The sequence below is a fragment of the Eptatretus burgeri genome, chromosome 16 (genome assembly GCF_056783735.1).
Source record: "Eptatretus burgeri isolate ZD-2024b chromosome 16, Ebu_testis_v1, whole genome shotgun sequence".
In the NCBI taxonomy this organism is placed as follows: domain Eukaryota; kingdom Metazoa; phylum Chordata; class Myxini; order Myxiniformes; family Myxinidae; genus Eptatretus; species Eptatretus burgeri.
The window spans coordinates 51,956,856-51,982,800 of NC_140976.1; the positions used below are offsets into that span (position 1 = coordinate 51,956,856).

General features: G+C 44.3%; 1 protein-coding gene and 1 long non-coding RNA gene across 4 annotated transcripts in view; one reads left to right on the plus strand and one right to left on the minus strand.

The window, feature by feature from the left end:
- Positions 1 to 25,945, plus strand: part of LOC147011061 (sodium- and chloride-dependent GABA transporter ine-like) — a 205,902-nt gene that overhangs the window by 178,063 nt on the left and 1,894 nt on the right. The window contains exon 13 of the mRNA XM_085859605.1: positions 9,044 to 9,214. Coding sequence (XP_085715731.1) covers positions 9,044 to 9,214 — 171 coding nt within the window. The remainder of the gene's footprint in view (positions 1 to 9,043; positions 9,215 to 25,945) is intronic.
- Positions 1 to 25,945, minus strand: part of LOC147011063 (uncharacterized) — a 105,205-nt gene that overhangs the window by 54,430 nt on the left and 24,830 nt on the right. Inside the window, exons 2-4 of one of the 3 annotated variants that reach the window (XR_015052403.1) lie at positions 9,104 to 9,207; positions 4,398 to 4,543; positions 4,152 to 4,220 (exon numbers count right to left, since the gene is read on the minus strand). This is a non-coding gene — a long non-coding RNA (uncharacterized LOC147011063). Of the gene's footprint in view, positions 1 to 4,151; positions 4,221 to 4,391; positions 4,544 to 9,103; positions 10,980 to 25,945 lie in introns of those variants that run through there. The other 2 variants (XR_015052402.1, XR_015052404.1) reach the window with 2 other exon arrangements.

Below are 25,945 nucleotides of genomic sequence, written 5' to 3' on the forward strand. Positions count from 1 at the left end.
CCTGACAAGCACTTGACGACTGGCATGTGTTTCAGTGCATCGCGATGTTTGTGACAACGATGGGTTGACTTCACGAGATAAACATACAGCCGTTGAACGATACCAAACAGAGTCACAGCAGCCGTGCAGCACTCAGCAGCACACATCCCGATGAGGTTGAGAGAATGAGCCATGCAAGGAACAAACTCGGTGAATTCGCAATGACTTTTTAGGTGTGCCTGGATGCCGCGGTATTTTCCAGACATGTTGCTGGCGTTGTTGTATGATTGACCGCGACAGTCAGAGATCGGAATTTTGTTCGTTTGGAGAAAATCAAGAACTACGTCTGCGATCTCCTTTCCAGTGTGATTCAGTAAGGGCGCGAATGTCAAGAAACGCTAGACTGCCTCCTCTGGCAACACGTAGCGGATGGTTAGACATAGCTGGTCAGTGTGCGACATGTCCAGAGTGGAGTCCACCGATATGGAGTAATATTTGGCCCTCCGAACTTCCGCTACAATGGCACTCAGAACTTTTCTACCCAAAATATTGATTAGTTCGTTACATACTGTCGATGAGAGGTAGTTTACGTTAGCACTCCCTTTGTTGGCATGTTTATGGAGATGTGCCACAAGGAAAGTGTCGTACTTGCTCAAAAGCTCCATCACTCCCAGGTAATTTACATTATGTACCGAACCGATCACCTCATCGTCACCTCGGATGGGCAGGCCACGTTCACATAGAAACATGAGGACATCTACGCACCGTCGTAGCACTTCGTGCCAGTAGTGCAGTTCTGACTCGTACTGACCAACTAGTCCAGCGTTAACGCGGCCTTGCAATGATTTTCTGCTGGCCAGGCTCGACATTGCCTATTTATGCTGATCTGAATTACTGTGTCCTTCTATCGACTCCCTAGCGTGTTTCCAATCTTGGAACCCGGATGTAAACCGACTTTTAGTGTCTGACATGGGTGACATCAGACGGCAAATAAAACAGAACAGATGGCTGATCTCTACAGAATAGCACAGCCAACTGAGATCGATTTCTTCTCCAGATAACGTGTGTTTTCTACTGAACAAATTTTTTGTACAATGACGAGTTTTATTTCCATGATGGACAGCGGAGTTCTTGTAGTCACTGTCTACATTACGACATTGTGCACTACCCTTCTCGATCCAGTAGTTTCGGAACTTCTCTGGTAGCTGGTCTGGCCAAAGGCCAATGTCTTTTTCATAATCTTCAGCCGTTTCGCTATCTACTTCTGAACCACATTCTGAAGCAGAATCGTTTGAGTTTTTATCACCGCTAGCATCAGCAGCACTGAAACAAGGAGCAGGGCCAACAGCATATAATGCTGACGTAGTCGTAGCTGTGTTTCCCTTCGCATTGTTATCCTGTTCATTGTATAACCCGACTGTGGCTGTTGTACTCTTCAGCCAACTTGTAATTTTGGGTTGCTTGTTCCATTCGCTTTCGGCTGCTATGCTTTCCTTTCCGCTTGGCCGCACCAGACTGGTATTTTCTTCCTCGATCACATTCACGTTCTGCCATGGCTCAACCAGGTCCACACAAAGGCAGTTTCTACAATAGAAAGCAATATTTCAGCAGTTGACACCTAACACACCTTAATAATAATATTAATCGAGATATATTAACATGGATTGATAAGAAGCCGAGGGCTTGTCGAGTACCTCTCCACGGCTCAGATTATTATTGCGAGGTGTGTCTCTCTGGTGGAGGAAACCGGAGAACCCAGAGGAAACCACCATGTCTCGGCCATGACACATGATTTACATATGCCACCGGTAGGATTCGAATCCATTCCGCCGAATCCACATAGAGGTAACCAGCCAGCAACCTTACTACTCTGCCACCGAGACACACCTTATAAATATAATAAAATATTATCCAGTGTGTAAACTTGAATTACACAATTATAGTATAACCACCCCAGCAGTACGCCTGCGCAGTACATAGCAAACATAGATTCAGGGCGGGCATGTAATTTTGCAAAAATGAAATCGAGACGGCCATAGCTTGCTGGGATTGGGAAAACACTCACTTTTTTTCGTGTGACCTATTTCTGTGGTAGACCTTAAGATTGCGCTCTTATGATCAGTGGAAAGGAAAAAAAGTAAGTTCAAAGATGCAAAATAAATGATAAACATAACCAAACAGATGCCAAATTAACAGGGATAGTGAGTATTTGTTTCGTGATTCACTGACCATTTACACAAATGAACTAGATTTTTTTTCACAAACAAACAAAAGGGGGAAAATAGCAGAATTTCTTGTAATCTTTGCGTTTGCGTCGGGCCCTGGGCCGTGGCCCTGTGGGCCCTGCCCTAAATCTGGCCCGAGGTAAAGCAAACAGGGTTTCAGGTTGTATTCGGATGGGGATCATTTATAAATCAAAAGAGGTGGTGTTAACATTGTACATAAATTTAGTGAGGGTCACATCTAGAATATTGCTTGCAGATTTGGTCACCACAACTCAGGAAAGACATAGATGCCATAGAGTGGGTTCAGCGCAGGGCCACTAGATTGATTCCAGGCCTAGCTAGTCTCAGCTATGAGGAGCGGCTTAAGGAGACGGGGCTTTATACACAAGAAAGGAGGCAGTTATGAGGAGATATGATGGAGATGTTTAAGATTATGAAAGGTAGAGACAAAATAAATGCAAATTAATTATTCAGCAGAGTAGACAGTGATAGGACCAGGGGCCATAGCCTGATAGTAAAGAAAAGGAGAGTTAAGACTGTAGTTAGACAGGGGAATTTCACTCAGAGTTAATATGTGAAATGGTCTCCCTGGAAAGGTAATCGCAGCAGAAACAGTAGATAAGTTAATATTGGAATTAGATACGTTCCTGTAAGTTTTGTAAATAGAGGGGTAAAGGGATGTTGAAATGACTTTTAGGTAGTTTGAGCATTGATGGGTGATTGTGTGCATGTGTACGGAGTGTTGTTGGTGAGGGTCTCACCAAGTGGTGTTGTGTGATTGATGTTGCATGTTTTTCACCCAAGCCCATGCCCCCCTCCCCTGGAAGAAAAAAAAGAAAAATACAAAAACTGCAAAAAAAATAATCTAACACAAAAACACTGAATTTCAAAAAAAAGTGTTTTGCAATTTCTTATTTTGATCCGGTGTTGATAAATTGGTGTGGAGTTGATGTGGCGCACAGGCATGAAGGGCTGAATGGCCTCCACCTGTATCTGATTTCCTTTTGTTTCCTTGGGTTTCCTTATGTTCTTAATAAGTGCAGAACAAAAGCGTCTCCATGATGTTAGTTTTTGAAAAAGTCTTGTTCAAGAAGTGACTTTCATCGGTGCATACATGCATGGACTTCCTTTTCAATGCTCGCAAATATAGACTCCATACTGGTTGAAGGCCCATCCAGTTTAAATGCCAGTGTAATGACCTTTCCCAGTTTGAACGTATTCTGCACGTTTAGATAACTATTCCGAGAAACCAAATAAAATGTCAAAACACGAATCGGCAAGGAATGAGTTAACATCCACATCATATGTGAGCTAACACCAAATGAATTCAATGTCATGAGAAGATGCAATCTTTGCATTGGTTTATTGTACACAACATCAGTGTTTTCCTGAAAAGTTAGCTTGTTCGCAATAATATTGCCCAGTTATTTGAATTTCTTCACAATTTCCACCTTTTCACCATTCATTATTGCAGGTTCACGATTTTGACCCTTTTGAAAATCCAAAATCATCTCTTTAGTTTTGCACGCATTCAGAGCCAAAAGTCCCCAAGACATTTATTGAATGCGTCAATCTCATTGAGTTACGATACAATGCACAATTGATTGGAAAGACAGCCAACAATGGCGGTGTCGTCTGCGTACTTAATAAACTAACACACTTCTTTGAGAGCCACACATCCATTGGTGTACAGACTGAACAGTACAGGTGATTATACTCAGTCTTGTACAACACCAGCATTAAAGATTGATAATTTGATGATAAACTACCATTCACCTTCACCTGCTCAGGATGGTCTCGTAAAAAAAAACTTTGCACCCAGGGTATGATATGCGGGTTCAGGCACAGGTCACTCAGCACTTTCAGAAGGGTAAATGGCTGCATAGTTTTAAAGGCTGATGATAAAGCAATAAATAATACTGTCGGAGGTGGGAGTGATATGCGTACCTTTGGGGTTTCCTTCCCTTGGTGTACATATGTTGTTCGTGGTGCCAAACCCAGCGTGTTCTCCAACAACTGGAATCCAGAGAGGTGAACGAACGTACAGGTCAGTTGCCACTCAAATGGATCTTTGTCAGTTGGTGTCTGTGACTTTTGAGTGGAGTGACAGTGATCACATCAACAGCATAACGTTACTGAAACTTGTATTTCAAAGAAACAGACACAAAGTCAAATGAGGAAGTTCACCATTACATGCAATGTCCAACTCCGATTCCTGCGTTGATTTAGTTCCACCGCTGAGTATCCCAGTCCTGCCAGCACAACTCACGCATGTTCAGCTTGTCCTTCGGGGCTGTCGATCCTTCAATTCTTGTCATGGTGTCCACTCGTTCGCTGGCCTGTCCACAAGAATGATATAAAGAGCTAAAAGGAATTCTTTCCCGACACACAATTTTAACGAGTTTTAAACAACCTGATTACGATTATGTCCGGTCAGGTGAGATCTGTGACCTGCTACAGGTACCATGTAAACCTGTACTAACCTATTCCATGGTCGGGTTGTCGGCGACTAAACCGTCTCCCCCACCAGGTTTCCTGGTGAGGAGGGTGTTTGGATATGGACACCCAGCAGGATTAAAAACAAAAGCTGTCAAAGGGCGGAGGAACTCCTTGTGAGCCAACGGCCATACAGATCTAGTGCCCAACTGTCTGCGGACGTCCTCCTACAGTTGGGTTACTTTTTTATTAGGAGGTTGGTGGTAGGATTTGCACTCCGGCCACCGTAAAACCCTTCATTCCGCAAAACACAAAAACGCAAAAAAATCTGAAAACCCATTCCATGGGAGTACCTCCTGTGCAGCTTCCCTTCGCAGGGCAGCTCACCGGAGTCCGGATGACGGGATTGGGGCAAAGCCTTCGGGACTCCCAATCTTTGATGAAAGGAGGGAAACCACGGGGTAACATCCCTGGGTCAGATTGAGGGAGAGTGTGTCGGAGTGGTGATGAGGTGTCGTCCACCAGACGGAGGTCTCCTAGTGTTAACCTGAGGCGGTCGCTTCGGTTGGGTGCCTGGAATGTCCTATCCCTAAGAGAGAATTATCACCTGTCTCTGTTATCATCTGAACTCAAGCATTTGGACATCGGTATTGCAGCACTCTCTGAGGTTCGGAGACCGGATTGCGGTGAGATAATGGTGGGTGGTTACACCTACTATTGGTCTGGTCACTCTGATGGTTACCATACTAAAGGAGTTGCTGTAGCTGTGTCCAATAAGCTGACCCCAATGATAATTGAGGAAACACTGGTCAACAAGTGTATTATGAGACTAAGGATTCATCACTCCTTAGGTGTCATTTCCCTGGTCTCTGTCTATGCTCCGACTGAGGCGAGTGATCTCACCGTGAAGGACACATTCTACGCCACGCTCGAGTCTGTGGTTGATCCGTTCCCCAGACGAGATACACTTCTAGTCTTGGGGGATTTCAATGCATCGACTGGAACTGATAGGGATGGTTATGAGACATGTGTTGGTCCCCATGGGTCAGGAACTGTGAAACAGAATAGCACTAAGTTCCTTGACTTTGCAAGAAGTCATGGACTTAGGGTGGCCGGTTCATGGTTTCAGCGCCCACAAGCTCATCGTTGGACTTGGTATTCCAACGCTGGTGGTGTGGCAAAGGAGATTGACCATGTCCTCGGTGACGGTGGCTGGAGGATAATCCAGAACTGCAGAGTCTACCGGAGAGCTCAGTTCCTCAATACTGACCACAGGCTTGTTGTAGCAACTCTAAAGCTGCACCTTAAATCCTGGAGAACGGTACCATCCCAGCCAAGGCTGGATGTTGGCAAGCTCAAGGATGAGAGAGTAGCTGAGGAGTATGCGAACAAGCTGAATGGACATTTGGGGTGCCTGGGTGCTTTGGGAGCACCTGAAGAGTTGTGGAGCGCCTTCAAGACCACCGTCCTTGATGTTGCCGGTGGATGTCTTGGAACACACCGCAGGGCAAAGAAGAATTTTGTCTCTCAAGGAACACTGAATACCATTGACCAGAGTCGCAGGGACAGGCTGAATGGCAGAGCTGAGCTGTTCAGGGAGCTGAGGCGTAAAACTGTACGTGCACTAAGGGTGGACAAGGAGGCCTGTGTGCGAGGAATCTGCGAGGGGGAAGAGCATCACCTGTGGACAGGTGATTCTCTTCCCGCTTACAGGGGAATTCGTGCATTGCGTTCATCCAAGCCCCTCCCTCGGAGCACTGCAGTTAGAGCAGAGAGTGGTAGGCTCTTGACAGAGGAGTCTGAAGTGAAGGCCCGCTGGGCCGGTTACTTTGAGCGGTTGTACCAGGCTGATCCCCAAGCTGTCGAGTTGGACGTCAAGGGTGTTACAATCCCTGTTGCTGACCCTCCAATCAACTGTGGTCCACCTTCGCTTGTAGAAACACGGGCTGCGGTGAACCGGTTGAAGCGGGGTAAATCTCCAGGGATCTGTGGCATCCATGTTGAATTTCTCAAAGCTGGTGGAAATGCTGCACTTGTGTCATTGCATGCAGTTCTGTGCTCTGCCTGGAACACAGGCTTCATCCCAACTCACTGGAAGAGGGGCCTTGTTGTCCCTCTCTGGAAAGGGAAGGGTGATCGCCAAGACTGCAACAACTACCGAGGGGTGACGCTGCTCTCAGTGCCGGGCAAGGTCTTTGCTCGGATAATTCTTGATAGGGTTCGCCACCATCTGCTTGAGCACCAGCGTCCAGAGCAGTCAGGCTTTACACCAAAGAGGTAAACGATTGACCGTATCCTTGCCCTTCGTGTCCTCACTGAACGCAGACGACAGTTTTGGCAGGGGCTGCTTGCAGCCTATGTTGATCTCTGTAAAGCGTTCGACTCAGTGAATCGGGATGCCCTCTGTAGGATTCTTGGTCTTCGTGGGGTGCCACCAAAACTGATCGATCTGATGTCTGAACTCTACTCTGGTACTGAGAGTGCTGTGAAGTGTAGTGGTACCATCTCTGACTTATTTCCAGTTGTTGCTGGAGTTCGCCAGGGGTGTGTACTGGCCCCCACACATTTCAGTGCTTTTATGGATTGGATTCTGGGGAGGATGTCGGAGAGATAAAGCGGTGGTTCATCGCTTGGGACTGTCAAGAATTCTGACCTTGATTTTGCAGATGATGCAGTCATCTTTGCGGAGACTCTGGATATCCTTTTGAGGGCCGGGGCCACTGGGATTACGGGTTTCCTGGGTCAAAACTAAGATACATGCTTTCAATGACGTCTTGGATACTGCTATCTTGTCTGTTCCTGTTTGTGATGAGGATGTTGACTTCATGGAGGGATTCACTTACCTTGGCAGTGATGTTCATGTCTCTGCTGGCTGTGAGTCAGAGGTCAATAGACGTCTGGGTCGGGCGTGGGGCGTCATGGATTTACTGGATCATGGGGTGTGGCGTTGCCGGTACCTGTGCAGGAGGACGAAAGTCCGAGCTTTCAGGTCCTTGGTGCTTCCAGTCTTGCTCTATGGATGCGAGACTTGGACTCTGAACAAGGATCTGAGACAGAGACTTAATTCCTTTGGTACCAGTTCTCTTTGGAGAATCCTTGGCTATCGATGGTCAGATTTTGTGTCCAATGAGCGGTTGCTGAGAGAGACTCAGATGACATTTGTTACCTGCATGGTCCGTGAGCGTCAGTTGCAGCTGTATGGACCTGTGGCTCGTTTCCCTGACGCTGATCCTGCTCACCAGATTATCTCAGCAAGGGAGTCTCGTGAGTGGAGGAGGCCAATGGGCCGACCATGTGCCTCGTGGTTGCAGCAGGTTGACCAGCATCTCAAAGAGATGGGGATGGGCCTGGCATCTGCCTGGCAGAAGGCCAGACGGAGGCCCCTGGAGTACCGGCGGAAAGTGGATGCAGCGACGCGCTGTTCTGGCACATGCTCCCATACCTGACCTGATTATGATTGGCTCCACGCATTAACAACCGCTTTTGACATTTACACCTCATTCACTCATCAAAGTTAAATCGACGATTGAAACACACAGCCCGTCACATATCACCCGTCTCTCTGCACCTCCCTTATATGGTATTACAGAACAATCATGGATGTCCCAGAAAATGTGATTCTCGTCCATGTTGGAAGTTTCGTCTGAGAATGTTTCAGCACTTTCAGAAATCTTACCAGGCAATTTACCGTACAATACTGCCGTATACAGTTAAAATTAGCTTTTTGCATCAGACAATTGAAATTACAATTTGCCGATGTGTGCTAAACGAATTTTATAACATGTAAAAATCCATTTTAATCGTTAATTTACATGCATTTACTAATGTTTAAATTTACCACAACATAAAGCTTTTAACTGACAAATACATGAACATAGGTTCCATTCATGTCAAGATGACTTGTGAATCGATGAAACAAACTGAGCCATCCGTCTTCAAAACTGCGTCTTGATTTGTATGCGAATTGCAAAGGATCCAATTTGGGAGCTACATCTGATGTCATAAACTTCACCATCAATTTCAATATACATTTACACAGGATGCAGCTAAGGGCAACAGGTCCATAATCATTGAGCTGCCTTGGGTGAACACTTTATTTCATGGGAAAAATGATGGACTTTTTTCAACAAATAGTAATCATATGAGAAGTTAAAAGTAACTGAAAAGCCAAGATTCTGGAAACATTGAAGCAATATTCCTCAACACTCATTCTGGCAACTTCAGCCCGAAAGGCATTCCATTTCAAAGCTTCGAATCGGGCAAAAATTGTTCCAAATCGAGAAAAGGTGCAGATCTGAAAAAGTGAGTTATTTTGTGTGGCATTGATGTGATTGAAAAATCAAACAATATTGGAGCTTGATGAGAGGTTTGAAATATTAACTTATTTTCCTGGATTCCTGCAGGTGATAATACTCTCTAAAATCATTCTTTACAAGCCTGTTCACTATGGAGAATACACTTACCCTTTATGGGCATCGGTGGTTCTGGGGTGGTTGATAAACATCTTCATCCTCATTTGGATCCCGCTTGGAATGGTTCATACGCTCACCAGGACTACTGGCACCTTCTGGCAGGTAATCAACAGCAAAATGAATGAAACAAGGAAAAAGCAAATTTACATGTGTATAAAATCTAAATAACACAAAAATAAACACAAGGACATTATCCTGAACTAAAATTCATGGTAATACAAATGGCAAATCCATATTAATGCGTGTCAAAGCGCAAAGTGTGTATGCAGTCTAAAAGGTGCTGTTGTTTCTCTATTGAGTTTCTCTGTTGAGAAACAAACCCATGTTTTTAATAACAAGCTCGAATGAGCTAAGATCCTCATCCTCTTAATGATGACGTCATAAAAACGAATATGACATCATTGTGATGTATCAGGTTTGCGATAAATTATCTGTGCTAATGCCCGGCTTGATTCCCGCGAACAAAATTTAAACAGCTTGCCTAGTTTCGGAGATAATGGTATAGGCGATTTCAATTAGCGGCGATATTATGACGTCAACTTTTTTTCTAGGAAGAATTTCCAAAATCGGAGATGATTACTGCCTGCGCGTGCACTTTCTGCACATACAGTAGATGGCAAGTTTCATGAAGATCCGATGAAAACTCTGGGTTGTGAAACAAAAAATGTCAAAAAACAGCTTTAGTTATCCTTTTGTACGGAGTTAAAGTTCGAGCCCATATTTGTTTTCAACTAAAATGGCCGCTGGTCTACGAGTCGACCATATTTGATCAGATTGCAAAGTAAAGTTGGGTGCAAGTGTATGCCATTGTGTACTGTGATTCTGCCACATTTGAACAAAATCGGACCAGACACATCCAATAAATGGTTGGGAAATGTTTAAGGAACAAAATGGCCACCAGGTGTCCATCTTGGATGTGATCTCGAAAAACAATGACACGTTTATGAAGGTCATTATTTCTAATCTGTTTGCCAAGTTTGAACAACACCGGTAAATGCATGTCCAAGAAATGGTTGACGATTTGTTCAATACTGAGGGTTTTTTTTACAACTAAAATGGTCACCAGTTTACCAGTCGGCCATCTTTGCACAGATCGCAAAATAAAGTGAGGTGCATATGTAGGTCACGATGTACTGTACTTGTGCCAAGGTTGAATAAAATCAGACCATGCATGTCTGAGAAATGGTTGGGGACCCATTTAAGGAACAAAGTGGCCGCCAGTCGGCCATCTTGGAACTGATTTTGAAAAATCAATGACTTACTTGTGTAAGTCATCATTCCTTATTTGTGTGCCAAGTTTGAATAATATCGGTAAATGTATGTCCGAGTAATGGTTGAGGATGTGTTTGATACGGGATTTTTCACAACTAAAATGGCCGCCAGTCTGCCATCTTTGATCGCATCGTGAAACACAACGATGTGCACATGAATACTGACAAAAAAATAAGCACATGAATCCCAGCCCTAAAACTAATACACATAGTGCTCCAAGCTTACTTGCCGTTTCTATCTTCAGGCATCATCAGAAACAAAACATTAGCTGAGACTGAAAAGTTTGCAGCTGAACCGGTAGAACCTTTAACACCACAGAGCACACGGTGTCACCTCTGTTGCCAGGAAGTCACCACTAGTGAGCTGGATTCCTCATTTACATTACCAAACATGCCATCAGTGACATCATCATTTGCATCAATTTAGATTGACCATTCGGGAGGCACATGACATAATATTGTGACATTCAAAAGCATTGAAGGCAAGGCCATGTGTTGAAAACAATATTTGGTTGAGGAGACGACTTTGGATGAACATGGAAGTGTTTTGTGGAGCATAATAACCCAGGCCTTACTTCACAGCTGTCAAATTCACTTGTGTGTATATCATTTTGTTGTTAAAATCAAAACACCAGAAACACCCACCCACTTCGGGAGAATTGGCAAGTTTTCTCCCCCCCCCCCACCTCGTATTGTATGGGGGAGGATTAGTATTATTTTTTTTTTACTCTGGTAATACCAACATGTATGTAAAGTTTGGTGGAGATTTCGCCTAACTGTTTTTTCTCCAATGAATTTCTGATGTGCAAAGAAAAGCACATTTACATACAGATAATTGCCTTATTTAATATATTGGGATGCATTCAAAAATCAATTTTATTTACTACAAGCAAATACCTACCGTCACTTCGCTGATTGGAATAGTATGAGGGAGAGAGAGAGAGAGAGAGAGAGAGAGAGAGAGAGAGAGAGAGAGAGAGAGAGAGAGAGAGAGAGAGAGAGAGAGAGAGAGAGAGAGAGAGAGAGAGAGAGATAGAGATAGAGATAGAGATAGAGATAGAGATAGATAGATAGATGGAGGAACGGGAAAGGCGGGAGAAGAGAAAGGAGGGAGGGGAGTGAGGAGGAGTGGGGAAAGAGAAGAGGGCATGAGGTGAGAGGAAGGAAAGGCAGACGGTGCGGTGGAGCATTAAACAAGATTCATACTGTCTCATCAAAATTAGTCCAAATACCGCCTGGAGACAAACACGGCAAATACATTTCAACACGGGACACGTCCAAAGATACATTTCCGCCCAGACATAAACACCACCCGGACACAAACTCTCGTCCGAACATAAACAACGCCCTGATACGTCCGGAGACAAACACCGCCCTGACATAATCAACATCCAGACACGTATGGAGATAACCACCATCCAAACATAACCACCATCCAGATATATCCAGCGATAACCACCCTCCAGATATGTAAAGAGAGAGAGAGAGAGGGGGGGGTGGAAGTGAGGAGGGGAGATTCCAGCAGATGCAATGTCCAGGTTAACAGTACACACATTGATGAATCACCCTGCCTGTGAAACACCAGGATAACAGTTTATATCTGGGTCAGGAAACAAAATCAGTCTCGACAGCTAAGTGGAAGCATGTGTACCTCTCAGATATCCTGCCGTGATGTTAAGGATATGTTTCTATATTTCCTCTGCCACTGTGGATAAAGAAGGTTATGTTTTCACCGCATTGTCTGTTTGCTTGCTTGTCTGTCTGTCTGTGTGCAGATAAAATCCAGATAAAATTTGGTGGATAGGTTGGGGTGTGACAAGGACAAACTGATTAGATTTTACTGAAGATCCAGATCCGGCTCTGGCTACTAGAATTTATTAAGTGATTTTTCACCATTGAGAGAGAGAGCCAAAAACTGTATATATATATATATATATATATATATATATATATATATATATATATATATATATATATATATATATATTTATATATATATATATATATATATATATTTATATATATTTATCACAATATCTCAAAAAGTTGTGCACAGATTTGGACGAATCTTGGTGGGCTTTTTGAGTGTGTGAGGAGGAAGAATTCATTCAATTTTTGGTGAAGATCCGAATCTGGATCCGGATCCAATAAATTTTTAAGTGATTCTTCATGATTGAGATAGGGTGAAACTAATATTTTGCACGATATCTCAAAAAGTTGTGGACGGATTCGGATGAAACTTGGTGGAACGGTTGGGTGTGGGGCCACGATGAATTGATTAGATTTTGGTGAAGATCCAAACCCGGATCTGGATGCGGGAATTATTTAATTTTTAAAGTGATTCTTCACCATTGAAAGATAGGGCAAAAACAATATATCGCATGATATTTCAAAAATGTATTGGGCTGATATATTCTCATGGATCAGGCATTACATGGCAGAGGCATTCACTCTACTGAGTGCCCTTCTAGTTTTATTTGTATTTATCAATGCTGATGTGACCGCAGAATAATGTGGTGCCATCACAGCCAAGTGGTCCCTGAAGATTGTTCAAGTCGATCAATATACAGCACTCAGTGACAGTGAATACAGTAGAGCTCTCCAAGAGGCTTAAGCACTCCAACAAAAAGGTTGATAAGGAATGGCTTGCTTCGCACGCGATTAGCAATCACCGAACCGTCATATTAAACACACACCTCCCAGAGATGCACAAAATATCAAATATGTCTGAATTGGACAAATAAACACCTTTTTAGCAGTCTAAACTGCTGCGAAATTCAATTCTGGAACTTAAAAAATTTGTAAGTTGGCTTTGTTTAAGAGATTCTCGAGGTTATGACATGCGGAAATGAAATAAAGCCATGAACGCTGGCGTCTCGGGACGTTTATAAGCATTGCAATTTATCCAGCAATTTGTAGCAATGATAATCATGCATTCGATAATATGTGAGGAATGTGAAAAAAGAACTTTATCATGAAAAAATCATTGCAGCCTTATGAGGAGGGTGGAGAGTCAAAGCTTCGTTAAGGAGGCCAAAAAACATGGCAGCTTCAGACCACAGTGAGGTAACCCAGGATGCGCCTTAACATTCCAGAGAGAGCAAGGTGACCAAGGATGTGGCTGATAAAGGATATAATTAAATATGGCCATTAATTATTTTCAAAAGGGGTGTTTAAACGAAGCCAAATACCAAATTTTCATCCATGCACTCCCTTGGAGTTGTCTTCCGGTGCATGCAAAGTTTCATGCCAATAATTTTCAAGGTTTTCGAGTTATGGGTGAGACACAATGGCACACACACACACACACACACACACACACACACACACACACACACACATATTTATTAGTATCGATGAGCAGAGGTACTCGGCACTGCCCCTTTTTCTCAATCAAACCTAGCCCTACCCTCCCTCCTCAAACCACCATCCACCCCACCCCGTCTCCTCCCTCTGGAGCCCCACCACTTAACCGCGTCAAGGAAGTTATAAATTGTGATAAAATGACTGTGTAAAATGCCTTGTAAGGTGTATTGTTATTTAAAAAAAAAGTGATCCTATGTTTTTGCGATTAACCTTGGAAGCTCAGAGTTGTGATGACACAAACAAACAAAAGTCTCATTTGCTTTTTCAGTGCCTTCAGTAAGTATTCGTCCCTTGACTTTTTCACATTTTGTTGTGTTGGAGCCTGAATTTAAAATGGATTCAATATAAGTTTTTGTCACCGATCTGCACAAAATACTCCACAATGACAAAGTAAAAACATTTTTTAGAAAGTTTTATAAATACATTGAAAATGAAAATGAAATACATTGTCAGGCCAGGCCAGAGCAGATATGTAACTAACTGCAGGAACCATATAAACCTGTATTGACATGTTTCATGGTTGGGTTGTCGGCGACTAAACTGTGTCCCCCACCAGGTTTCCTGATGAGGAGGGTGTTTGGATATGGACACCCAGCGGGATTAAAAACAAAACCTGTCAAAGGGCGGAGGAGCTCCTTGTGAGCCAACAGCCATCCATATCTAGTGCCCAACTGTGTCTGTGGACATCCTCCTGCACTTGTGTTACCTTCTTGAAGGAGGTTGGTGGCAGGAATTGCACTTCGGCCACCGTAAAACTCTTCACACCGCAAAACACGAGAAAAACGCAAATAAAATTGAAAACCCACTCTGAGGGAGTACCTCCTGTGAAACTGCCCTCTGCAGGGCAGCTCACTGGAAGACAGGATTGGGGCAGAGCATTCGGGACCCCCACTCTTTGATGACAGGAGGAAAACCATGGAGTAATTTTCCCAGATAAGATTTCAGTAGTGTGTGCCGGGGTGGTGCTGAAGTGTCATCCATCAGACGGCGGTCACTTTGGGTTCAACTGAGACGGTCCAATCGCGTGGGTGCCTGTAATGTCCTCTTCCAAAGTGAGGATGATCACCTGTCTCTGTGATCATCTGAGCTCAACCGTTTGAACATCAGTATTGCAGCACTCTCTGAGGTTCGGAGAGTGGATTGTGGTGAGGTCATGGCTTCTGGTTACACCTACTATTAGTCTGGTCAATCTGATGGTTACCATGCCCAAGGAGTTGCTGCAGCTCTGTCCAATAAGAGGACGCCAATGATAACTGAGGTAACACCGGTCAACAAGCATATGATGAGAATAAGGATTCATCACTCCTTGGGTGTCGCTTCCTTGGTCTCTGTATATGCTCTGATTGAGGCGAGTGATCTCACCATGAAGGAGGCATTCAATGCCCCACTTGAGTCTGTGGTTGATCAGTGCCCCAGGCAAGATACTCTTCTCGTTGTTGGGGATTTCCGTGCATCGAGTGAAACTGATGGGGTCGGTTATGATACATGCGTTGCTCCCCATTGGTATGGAACTGTGAACCAGAACAGCACTAAGTTCCTTGACTTTGCATGAAGTCATGGATTTTGGGTGGGCTCGTTCATTGTTTCAGCTCTCACAGGCTCATCGCTGGACTTGGTATTCCAACGCTGGTGCAATGGCAAAGGTGATTGACCATGTGCTCGTTGATGGTTGCTGGAGAATGATTTAAGAACTGCAGGGTCAACCGGAGTGCTCAATTCCTCAATGCCGACTACAGGCTTGTAGGAGCAACTCTGATGTTGCAGCTTAAATCTGGGAGAATGGTACCATCCCAGTCGAGACTGGATGTTGGCAATCTCAAGGATGAGAGGGGAGCTGAGGAGTTTGCAAACAGGCTCAGTCGGGACTTTGGGGGGAGGGTGTTCTGGGTGCTTTGGGAATCCTGATGAGTTGTGGAGTGCCTTCAAGACCACCAGCCTTGACGTTGCTGGTGGAAGTATGGGAACTCACCATAGGGTAAAGAAGAATTTTGTCTCTCAAGAGACTCTGGATACCATTGACCAGTGTCGCTGGGCCAGGCTTAATGGCAGAGCTGAGCTGTTCAGGGAGTTGAGGTGTAAATCTGTACATGCACTGAGGGTGGACAAGGAGGCCTATGTGCGAGGAATCTGTGAGTGGGTAGAGCATCATCTGTGATCAAGTGATTCTCGTCCTGCTTACAGGGGAATTTGTGCATTGCGTTCCTCCAAGCCCATCCCTTGGTGTACTGCAGTCAGAGTGGAGTGTGGTTGGCTCTTGACAGAGGAGTCCACAGTGAAGACCCGATGGGCCGGTAACTTTGAGCAGCTATATCAGGCTGATCTGGTGTTGGCTTAATGGTTATGGTGGTGTGGTGAATCTCAAGTATCAATTTTCCACTCGAGCGAAGTACAACGAAAGATAATTTTTAATACGTAATTTCGGAATGGGAACAATGATGGCAAGACATACACTGTTCTCAACTCATCTGAGCTACAAGAACTTCCCCTATATAGAAATTTGGAAGAGGTGGGGGGGATAATTGGGGGGCCGAGGAGAGAGCAGAAAAGATGGGAGGGGATGTGCCGAGAGCACAGCTTGAACTTTCTCATAGATGTTGAATTAAACAAAGTGGAGTGCAGAGCAAAGTGGAAGGATCCTCATGGAGACAGGAGTGGGAGGGGACATCAGGTCAGGTCAGGTATGGGAGCATGTGCCATAACAGCGCGGCGCTGCGTCCACTTTCCGCGGGTACTCTAGGGGCCTCCGTCTGGCCTTCCCCCAGGCAGATGCCAGGCCCATCCCCATCTCCTTGAGATGCTGGTCAATCTGCTGCAACCACGAGGCACGTGGTCAGCCCATTGGCCTCCTCCACTCACCAGACTCCCTCGCTGAGAGAATCTGGTGAGCAGGATCAGCGTCAGGAAAACGAGCCACATGTCCATACAGCTGCAACTGACGCTCACGGACCATGCAGGTAATAAATCTCATCCGAGTCTCTCTCAGCAACCGCACGTTGGACACAAAATCTGACCAGCGATAGCAAAGGATTCTCCGAAGAGACCTGGTACCAAAGGAATTAAGTCTCTGTCTCAGATCCTTGGTCAGAGTCCAAGTCCCGCATCCACAGAGCAAGACTGGAAGCACGAAGGACCTGAAGACTCGGACTTTCGTCCTCCCGCACAGGTACCGGCAGCGCCACACCCCATGATCCAGTGATTCCATGACTCCCCAGGCCCGAGCCAGACGTCTAATGACCTCTGACTCACAGCCTGCAGAGACATGAATGTCACTGCCAAGGTGAGTGAATCTCTCCACGACCTCAACATCCTCACCACAAACAGACACAGACAGGACAGCAGCATCCAAGATGTCATTGAAAGCCTGGATCTTAGTTTTGACCAAAGAAATACATAATCCCAGCGGCCCCGACTCCTCATTCAGCACCTCGAGTGCCCCCAAAAGGATATCTAAAGCCTCCGCAAAGATGACTGCATCATCTGCGAAATCAAGGTCCGAGATCTTGACATTCCCAAATGATGCACCGCAGCTTGATCTTTCTGACATCCTCCCAAAAATCCAGTCCATACAAGTGCTGAAAAGTGTGGGGGCCAGTACACACCCCTGAGGAACTCCAGTAACAACTGGAAATGAGTCAGAGATGGTACCACCACACTTCACAGCACTCTCAGTACCAGAGTAGAGTTCAGACATCAGATCGATCAGTTTTGGTGGCACCCCACGAAGACCAAGAATCCTCCAGAGGACATCCTGATTCACTGAATCGAACGCTTTACAGAGATCAACATAGGCTGCAAGCAGCTCCTGCCGAAACTCTCGTCTGCGTTCGGTGAGGACACGAAGAGCAAGGATATGGTCAATTGTTGAACTCTTTGGTGTAAAGCCTGACTGCTCTGGACGCTGATGCTCAAGCAGATGGTGGAGAACCCAATCAAGAATTATCCGAGCAAAGACCTTGCCCGGCACTGAGAGCAGAGTGAACACTCGGTAGTTGTTGCAGTCTTGGCGATCACCCTTCCCTTTACACTTCTCATAATACACTCATTGACCGGTGTTTCCTCAATTATCATTGGGGTCAGCTTATTGGACACAGCTACAGCAACTCTTTTAGTATGGTAACCATCAGAGTGACCAGACCAATAGTAGGTGTAACCACCCACCATTATCTCGCCACAATCCGGTCTCCGAACCTCAGAGAGTGCTGCAATACCGATGTCCAAATGCTTGAGCTCAGATGATAACAGAGACAGGTGATCATCCTCTCTTAGGGATAGGACATTCCAGGCACCCAACCGAAGGGACCGCCTCAGGTTAACCCTAGGAGACCTCCGTCTGGTGGACGACACCTCAGCACCACTCCGACACACTCTCTCTCAACCTGACCCAGGGATGTTACCCCGTGGTTTCCCTCCTTTCATCAAAGATTGGGGGTCCCGAAGGCTTTGCCCCAATCCCGTCATCCGGACTCCGGTGAGCAGCCCTGCGAAGGGAAGCTGCAAAGGAGGTACTCCCATGGAGTGGGTTTTCAGATTTTTTTGCATTTTTGTGTTTTGCGGAATGAAGGTTTTTACGGTGGCCGGAGTGCAAATCCTACCACAAACCTCCTAATAAAAGAGTAACCCAACTGCAGGAGGACGTCCGCAGACACAGTTGGGCACTAGATATGGATGGCCTTTGGCTCACAAGGAGCTCCTCCGCCCTTTGACAGGTTTTGTTATTAATCCTGATGGGTGTCCATATCCAAACACCATCCTCACCAGGAAACCTGGTGGTGGAGATGGTTTAGTCGCCAACAACCCGACCATGGAACAGGTTAGTACAGGTTTACATGGTACCTGTAGCAGGTCACAGATCTAACCTGACCTGACCTGACACACCTCAGGGGACATCGGACCACGGTAAGCCACAACTAACCTCGGCTGGGTCAGCCAGATTAACATTTACAAGTTTTTTTCTTTTCAAGACAGGGGAAAGGACTTGATGTAAACCAGAGGGTGCTCCTTATCTCCCCGGGTAGAAATAACAAATCGCACAAGCAGGCAGAGTTTCTGAAGAGCTAATCGCGTTGAATCTGAACAGGCTAACTGTGGGCAGGCTACAAATCCGAACAGACTAACCACGAGCAGACTACAAATACAATTTATTGAATAGCATTGCGTTAAATAACATATAATCAAGGTTGACCGGAGTTCATACAACATCTCCACATCATGGGTGCAATTCCTTTCACAGATGCATGTCAACATAAATGGCAAGCACATTGATTAGATTGTAAGGACAGACAGAGGGCGAGGTGCATTCTCAAAACCCAGCGAGCAAGCATTTTATCACTATGGAGGTCGAAAGTCTGTCGGGGAAAAGGGAAATTTACTGGCAGTCCCTTGACTCCAGCACAAAAATAAGACCTTATTTAAGAAAGACACTGGTGATTACATTTGATTACAAGTTCTAATAAAATGAGTTATATCGAGATGAATTCAATTAATATTTAGTGATTAAAATATGCAGATGCATTGAAGAACTGAGACTACATATAAGAGATTAAATGAAACTTCAGTTATTATAAATGCCCACATTCAAGCAGAGTGATTACAAAATTACGAAAAGAGGAAGTTCACTTCTACACTCCTTCCTCCACTACTCATTGTCCTTTCGCAAACCCACACAAATCAATTTAATCAATTCGAAAAACATATGCCTACATGAGTGCGTCTGTCCCTGTTTGTGGTGAGAATTTTGAGGTCACAGAGAGATTCACTTTCCTTGGCATTGATATTCATGTATCTGCTGGCTGTGAGCCAGAGGTCAATAAACATCTGGTTCGGTCCTGTGGAGTCATGGATTCACTGGATCAAGGGGTGTGGCGCTGTCAGTACCTGTGCGGGAGGACGAAAGTCCGAGTCTTCAGGTCATTGGTGCTTCCAGTCTTGCTCTACGGATGTGAGACTTGGACTCTGACCAGGGATCTGAGACGGAGACTTAATTCCTTTGGTGCCAGGTCTCTTCAGAGAATTATTTGCTGTGTCCAATGAGCGGTTGCTGAGAGAGAGACTCAAATGAGATTTGTTACCTGCAAAGTCCGTGAGCATCAGCTGCGGCTGTCTGGACATGTGGCTCATTTTCCTGACGCTGATCCTGCTCACCAGATTCTCTCAGTGAGGGAGCTTCTTGATTGGAGGTGGCCGGTGGTCAGACCACTGCTGCAAGCAGGAGGTCAGACCTCCTGCTTGCAGCAGGTTGATCAACATCTCAAGGAGATGGGGATGGGCTGGGCATCTTCCTGGGGTATGGCTGGACGGTGGCTCCTGCAGTAGCGCTGGAAAGTGGACGCAGCGACGCGCAGCTCCGGTGCATGCTCCCATACCTGACCTCACCTGAAATACAGAAATATCTAATTTACATAAGTATTCAGCCCCCTGAGTCAATACCTCGTAGAAGTGCCTTTGGCAGCAATTACAGCTTCAAGTCTTCTTGGGAAAATCTCTATCAGCTTTACACTTCTGGATTTGGGCATTTCTTCCTTGCAGATTTGCTCAAGCTCTGTCAAATTGGATGGGTAGTGTCAGTGAACAGCAATCTTCAAGTCTTTCCACAGATTATCAATGAGATTCAAGTCTGGTCTTTGACTTGGCCACTCCAGGAATTTCACGTTCTTGTTCTGAAGCCATTCCAGTGTTGCTTTGGCTGTATGCTTGGGGTCATTGTCCCTTCAGAACATAAATCTTTGCTGCAATCTGAAGTCTTTTGCACTCTGAAGCAGGTTCTCCTCAAGGATTTTCCTCTATTTGGCTCCTTTCATTTCTCCTTCTGTCCTCACAAGTCTCCTCATCCCTGCCACTGAAAAGCATACCCATAGCATAATGCTGCCACCACCTTGCTTGATGGTGTTAGATGGGTGATGAGCTGTGTATGGATTCCATATGGATATGTATGTAGCACTTTGTGTATGTGTATGGATATGTATGTGTATGTGTATAGATATGTATGTAGCACTTTGCATTGAGGACAAATAGTTCAATTTTCGTCTCATCAGATCACAGAACATTTTGCCTCATGCTCTCAGAATATTTCACATGCTTTTTTGCAAACTCCAGAATACTGTCATGTGCCTTTTTCACAGCAGTGGCTTCCACCTGACCACTCTCCCATAAAGCAGAGATTTGTGAAGTACTGCAGAGACTGTTGTACTTCCATCATGTTCTCGCATCTCAGCCAAAGAACTCTGTAGTTCTGTCAGCATGGTTATTGGGTTCTTGCTCACCTCTTTGACCAAGGTCCTTCTTGCACGGTTGCTCAGTTTGGTCGGATGGCCAGCTCTACAACAAGTCTGGGGTTGTTCTATATTCTTCCCTTTTCCTAATGGTGGAGCTCACTGTGCTCTTGGGAACCTTCAACACTCTAGAAATTGATTTATACCCTTCCCCAGATTGATTCCTCCTCACAATTCTATCTTGGAGTTCTATGGACAGTTATTTGAACCTCATGGTGGAGTTTCTGCTCTGAGATGCACTGTCAACTGTGGGACTTCATGTAGAAAGATGTGTTTATTTCTGAATCATGTCCAATAAATCTAATTGGCCACAAGTGGACTCTAATCAAGTTGTAGAGACATTTCAAGGATGATGATTGAATATTAGATGCACCTGAGCTCAATTTGCAGTGCTACAGCAAAGGGCTTATTGAATACTTATTGATGCAAGACATCTCAGCTTTTCTTTTTCATTAATTTGTAAAAAAAATTATCAAAATATTCCACTTTTGACATTATGGGTTATTATGTGTAAATCAGTGACAAAAAAACACAGTTTAATCCATTTTAAACTCAAGCCGTAACACAAGAAGATGTGAAAAAGTCAAGAGGTGTGATCACTTTCTGAAGGCATTGCATATAGACGATAACATCGCTCCAAGATCCTCATGAAATGAAATAACATTCTAAATGAAAGCAGATCACACAAAAAGGGGAAACAATACAATCTTGTGGAAACAAACAAACAAAAAAACAATCACACCAGATGACACCGAGGCACCCACGACACCACAGGGTCTGCACTTTGTTCATTGATCCTTCAAACAGTTTTTACAAAGAAGAATGGGATGTATTTTCTGTTGTGTTTAGCAGAGTAACAGTGCATGCAGAGTGTACTGTGTACTGTGGCACAGGGTAGCGCAGTTCACTGAAGGAACACACACACACACACACACATACACACACACGTAATACTACATTGATATTACAGCACTCGGAAGGAGAGATCGGAATACCAGATGTGAAGATACAGCTTGGGATCTTTCAGGGAGAGAGTCTCTCCCCCCTCTTGTTTTGTCTGACTCTAGACCAGTGTTTCTCAACCTTTTTTGTTCCACGCCCCAATTTGATTTTCAAAAAAAATCGTACGCCCCACCATGATTGGAAACACTTCAGAATATACTACACATGTATTCAAAAGGCTTTATTAAAACTTTATTGCAAATTTTATTCAATTGCTACTCACTTCAATGGGAGCCCTGCCCTTGACGCTGGCTGCAGATTTGTTTGATTTGAGGAACCAATTTTGTCAGTTTCAGCCTTAAATCACCACGTTTCGTTATTTCCAGTCGATTTCTCTTAACTTGCAGCAAATCGGAAACAACACTAAATCCACATTCGACGAAATAAGATGATGGAAAAATTTATCAATACTTCCCTTGCCAAAGTAGTCGAGTTTGGGTATTTATTTTCGCACTCCTCAGACAGCCACATCATGGTTCCTTTGATCTTGAAAAGAGTTTTCACAGACAAATCTTGTTGCAACTTGCATAACTCCTCTTGGCATTGCTCTGGTACTTCAGATAAATCCCCCAGAAATGGCTGAGTCAACCAAGAAAGGAACTCATAGCAAAGCTATGAAAGCGATCATATATTGATTCATTAATTCTGAATCCTCATGCCTCACCGAAATATTGCCATGCCCTACCTTGAGAAACACTGCTCTAGACCCACTGAGTAACCTGATCTACAAAGAAGGACACGGCTACACCCTAACAACCAATAGAAGAACATCCAAACAAACAGGAAAGGTGACACACCAACTACACATGGATGATTCAAAGCTCTTCCCACGAATAACGAAAAATTGACAGAACAGCTAAAATCTGTAAAACGGTTCTCTGAGGACATTCAAATGTAATTTGGACGATAAAAGTGCGCCAAGTGCACATTTATACAAGGTGAACCAACAAAAACAGACAACATAAAAACTTGAAATTGAAACAACAAGTCTGAAGACGACGATGGTTCACGAGCGGTATTTGACGATTTAGATTGTTTCAGAAGTCAAGGATGAGACAATGTGATAATTTTTGACCAAGTTATAAAAATGATCAACATGATTTGGTACGAGTGACAGGTTATTAGTTGCAAAATGTGGAAAACCCGTTTTCGTTCAACAACTTTCAAAATTTGACCTTTGCATAACCTTTAAAGGTCACAAAACAATGTTGTGGACATTAAAATAAGGAAACAGGATACGTGCTATAGCTTATTGGAGTTAGTTCGTCGAAGAAGGTCGAAAACCCGGTTCGGTTCCCACAACTTTGAAAATTTAACCTTTGTGAACTTTAAAGGTCAAAGGTCAAGGATTAAGACCTTTGGTGCAAAACTTCCTCTGGAACATTCCAGGAACAATATAATGTCGTATAGGCTATATGGCATTTCGCACTCCTCGGATTATCCATACTTTTATGAAATCAGCGTAAAAACAAATTTGAAGGGGGTGCCACGGGCAAGGTGTTTGAGATAGAGCAAAATGGTTTCAAGACTTTAGGTGGGGAATGACCTCAAGATTATGCATAAAAATATTGTCATCCTAGCTCAAAGTTTTGGCGGTCATATGATTTTTATGTCAAAATTCGCAATTTTCGAAGTTCTTGACCTTGTGACCTTGACCTTGGGACAAAAATGAAAAATCGAGCTCCGTGGGGCTATGCAGGTGCCATTGGGCTAACCAAATACCAAAACTCCTGCCAGATTCGACAAACCCCCTCAGAGAAGATGGATTTTTATATCAAAATTCGCAATTTTCTAAGTTCGTGACCTTGTGACCTTGACCTTGGGACGAAAATGAAAAATCGAGCTCCGTGGGGCTATGCAGGTGCCATTGGGCTAACCAAATACTGAAACCGCTGCCAGATTCGACAAACCCCCTCGGAGAGGATGCAAATTGAAATCGGCTACCCCCTAAAAACATATTTTTTGGGCGTGGCTCCGCCCATAATGGGTGTGGCTCCGCCCACCACGCCCATTCTAAGGAAAACACAACTTGATCATGATATAAACCTCCCACCAAAATTTTATCAGGATTGGATCAAAACCCACGGAGCTATACTCGGGACAGACAGACAAGCTGGTAGGCGGACATGGGTAGTCGACTACCCAATAGAGCCTGACACGATGGGCCCGTTTGATGGGGAATGACCCGAGCATTAAGCACAAGAAAATTCATGATTCTCGCTTCAAGGGTTAACGCTGCAGATTGTTTTTTCGTTAAAATACCCCCACATTTAGATGTTTTTTGGCCATTGCTAGGCAACGGAGGGGTCCATAGCAACGGTTCTTTCTCACACGTAACTAGGACATACCATGAACCTTCCATACCAGTTTCATCTATATCTGACTCATAGTCGCTGAGATATAACGAACTTCATTATTTTATTGTTTTCGACCAGGGTTCATTCAAAGTCTATCTTCTCCGACAGTTTTCATAGGATCCGGCTGAAAATTTTTGACAATATGGCTGAATGTACTACCCACAGTCGTTCGTAGCCCGATTTTTGATTTTCGAAAAAATTAATTTTTTATGATTTTTCAAAAATTTCAAAGTCCCGTTGCTAGGCAACGATGGGGTCCATAGCAACGGTTTTCATTTGCACACAACTAGGTCATGGTATGAACCCACCAACCAAGTTTCATCGAAATCGCCATTGTATTAACGGAGCACTGGACCGAACAGTGGGACAGACAGACAGACAGACAAGCCGGTAGGCGGACATATGTAATCACCTACCCAATATAACCTGACATGATGGGCCCGTTCGATAGGGAATGACCTCAGGATTGAGCACAACAAAATTCATGATTCCAGCTTCAAGGGTTAATGCTGTAGATTATTTTTTCGTTAAAATACCCCCACATTTAGAGGTTTTTTGGCCCTTGCTAGGCAACGGAGGGGTCCATAGCAACGGTTCTTTCTCACACATCACTATGACATACCATGAACCTACCATACCAGTTTCATGTATATCTGACTCATAGTCTCTGAGATATAACGAACTTCGTTTTTTTACTTTTTTCGACTGGGGTTCATTCAAAGTCTATCTTCTCCGACAGTTTTCATAGGATCTGGCTGGAAATTTTTGACAATATGGCTGAATGTACTGCCCACAGTCGCACATGGCCCAAAATTTTATTTTCAAAAAAATAATTTTTTATGATTTTTCAAAAATTTCAAAGTCCCGTTGCTAGGCATCGGTGGTGTCCGTAGCAACGGTTCTCACTTGCACACAACTTGGTCATGGTCTGTACCTACCAACCAAGTTTCATCGAAATCGCCATTGTATTAACAGAGCACGAGACCGCACGGACAGACAGACATACAGACAAGCCGGTAGGCGGACATGGGTAGTTGACTACCCCAATAGAACCTAGCGCGATGGGCCCGTTCGATGGGAATGACCTGAGGATTAAGCACAATAAAATTCATGATTCGAGCTTCAAGGGTTAATACTACAGATTGTTTTTTCGTTAAAATACCCCCACATTTTGAGGTTTTTCAGCCGTTGCTAGGCAACGGAGAGGTCCATAGCAACGGTTCTCATTTGCACACAACTCGGTCATGGTATGAACCTACCATCCAAGTTTCATCGAAATCGCCATTGTATTAACTGAAATCGTCATTTTAAATCCTGATAATAAGTGGAGAACAAATCTCAAAAAATATATATATATATGAATATACAGATCTCAAACCTTCTAAGGGGCCAAGCACACACACACACACACACACACACACACACACACACACACACACACACACACACACACACACACACACACACACACACACACACACATATTATTTTTTTGCCCGAGAATAATCACTGAACATTGCACGGTGTGGAGCAGGTGACTGAACTGCTTATACAATACCTTGTGGTTTA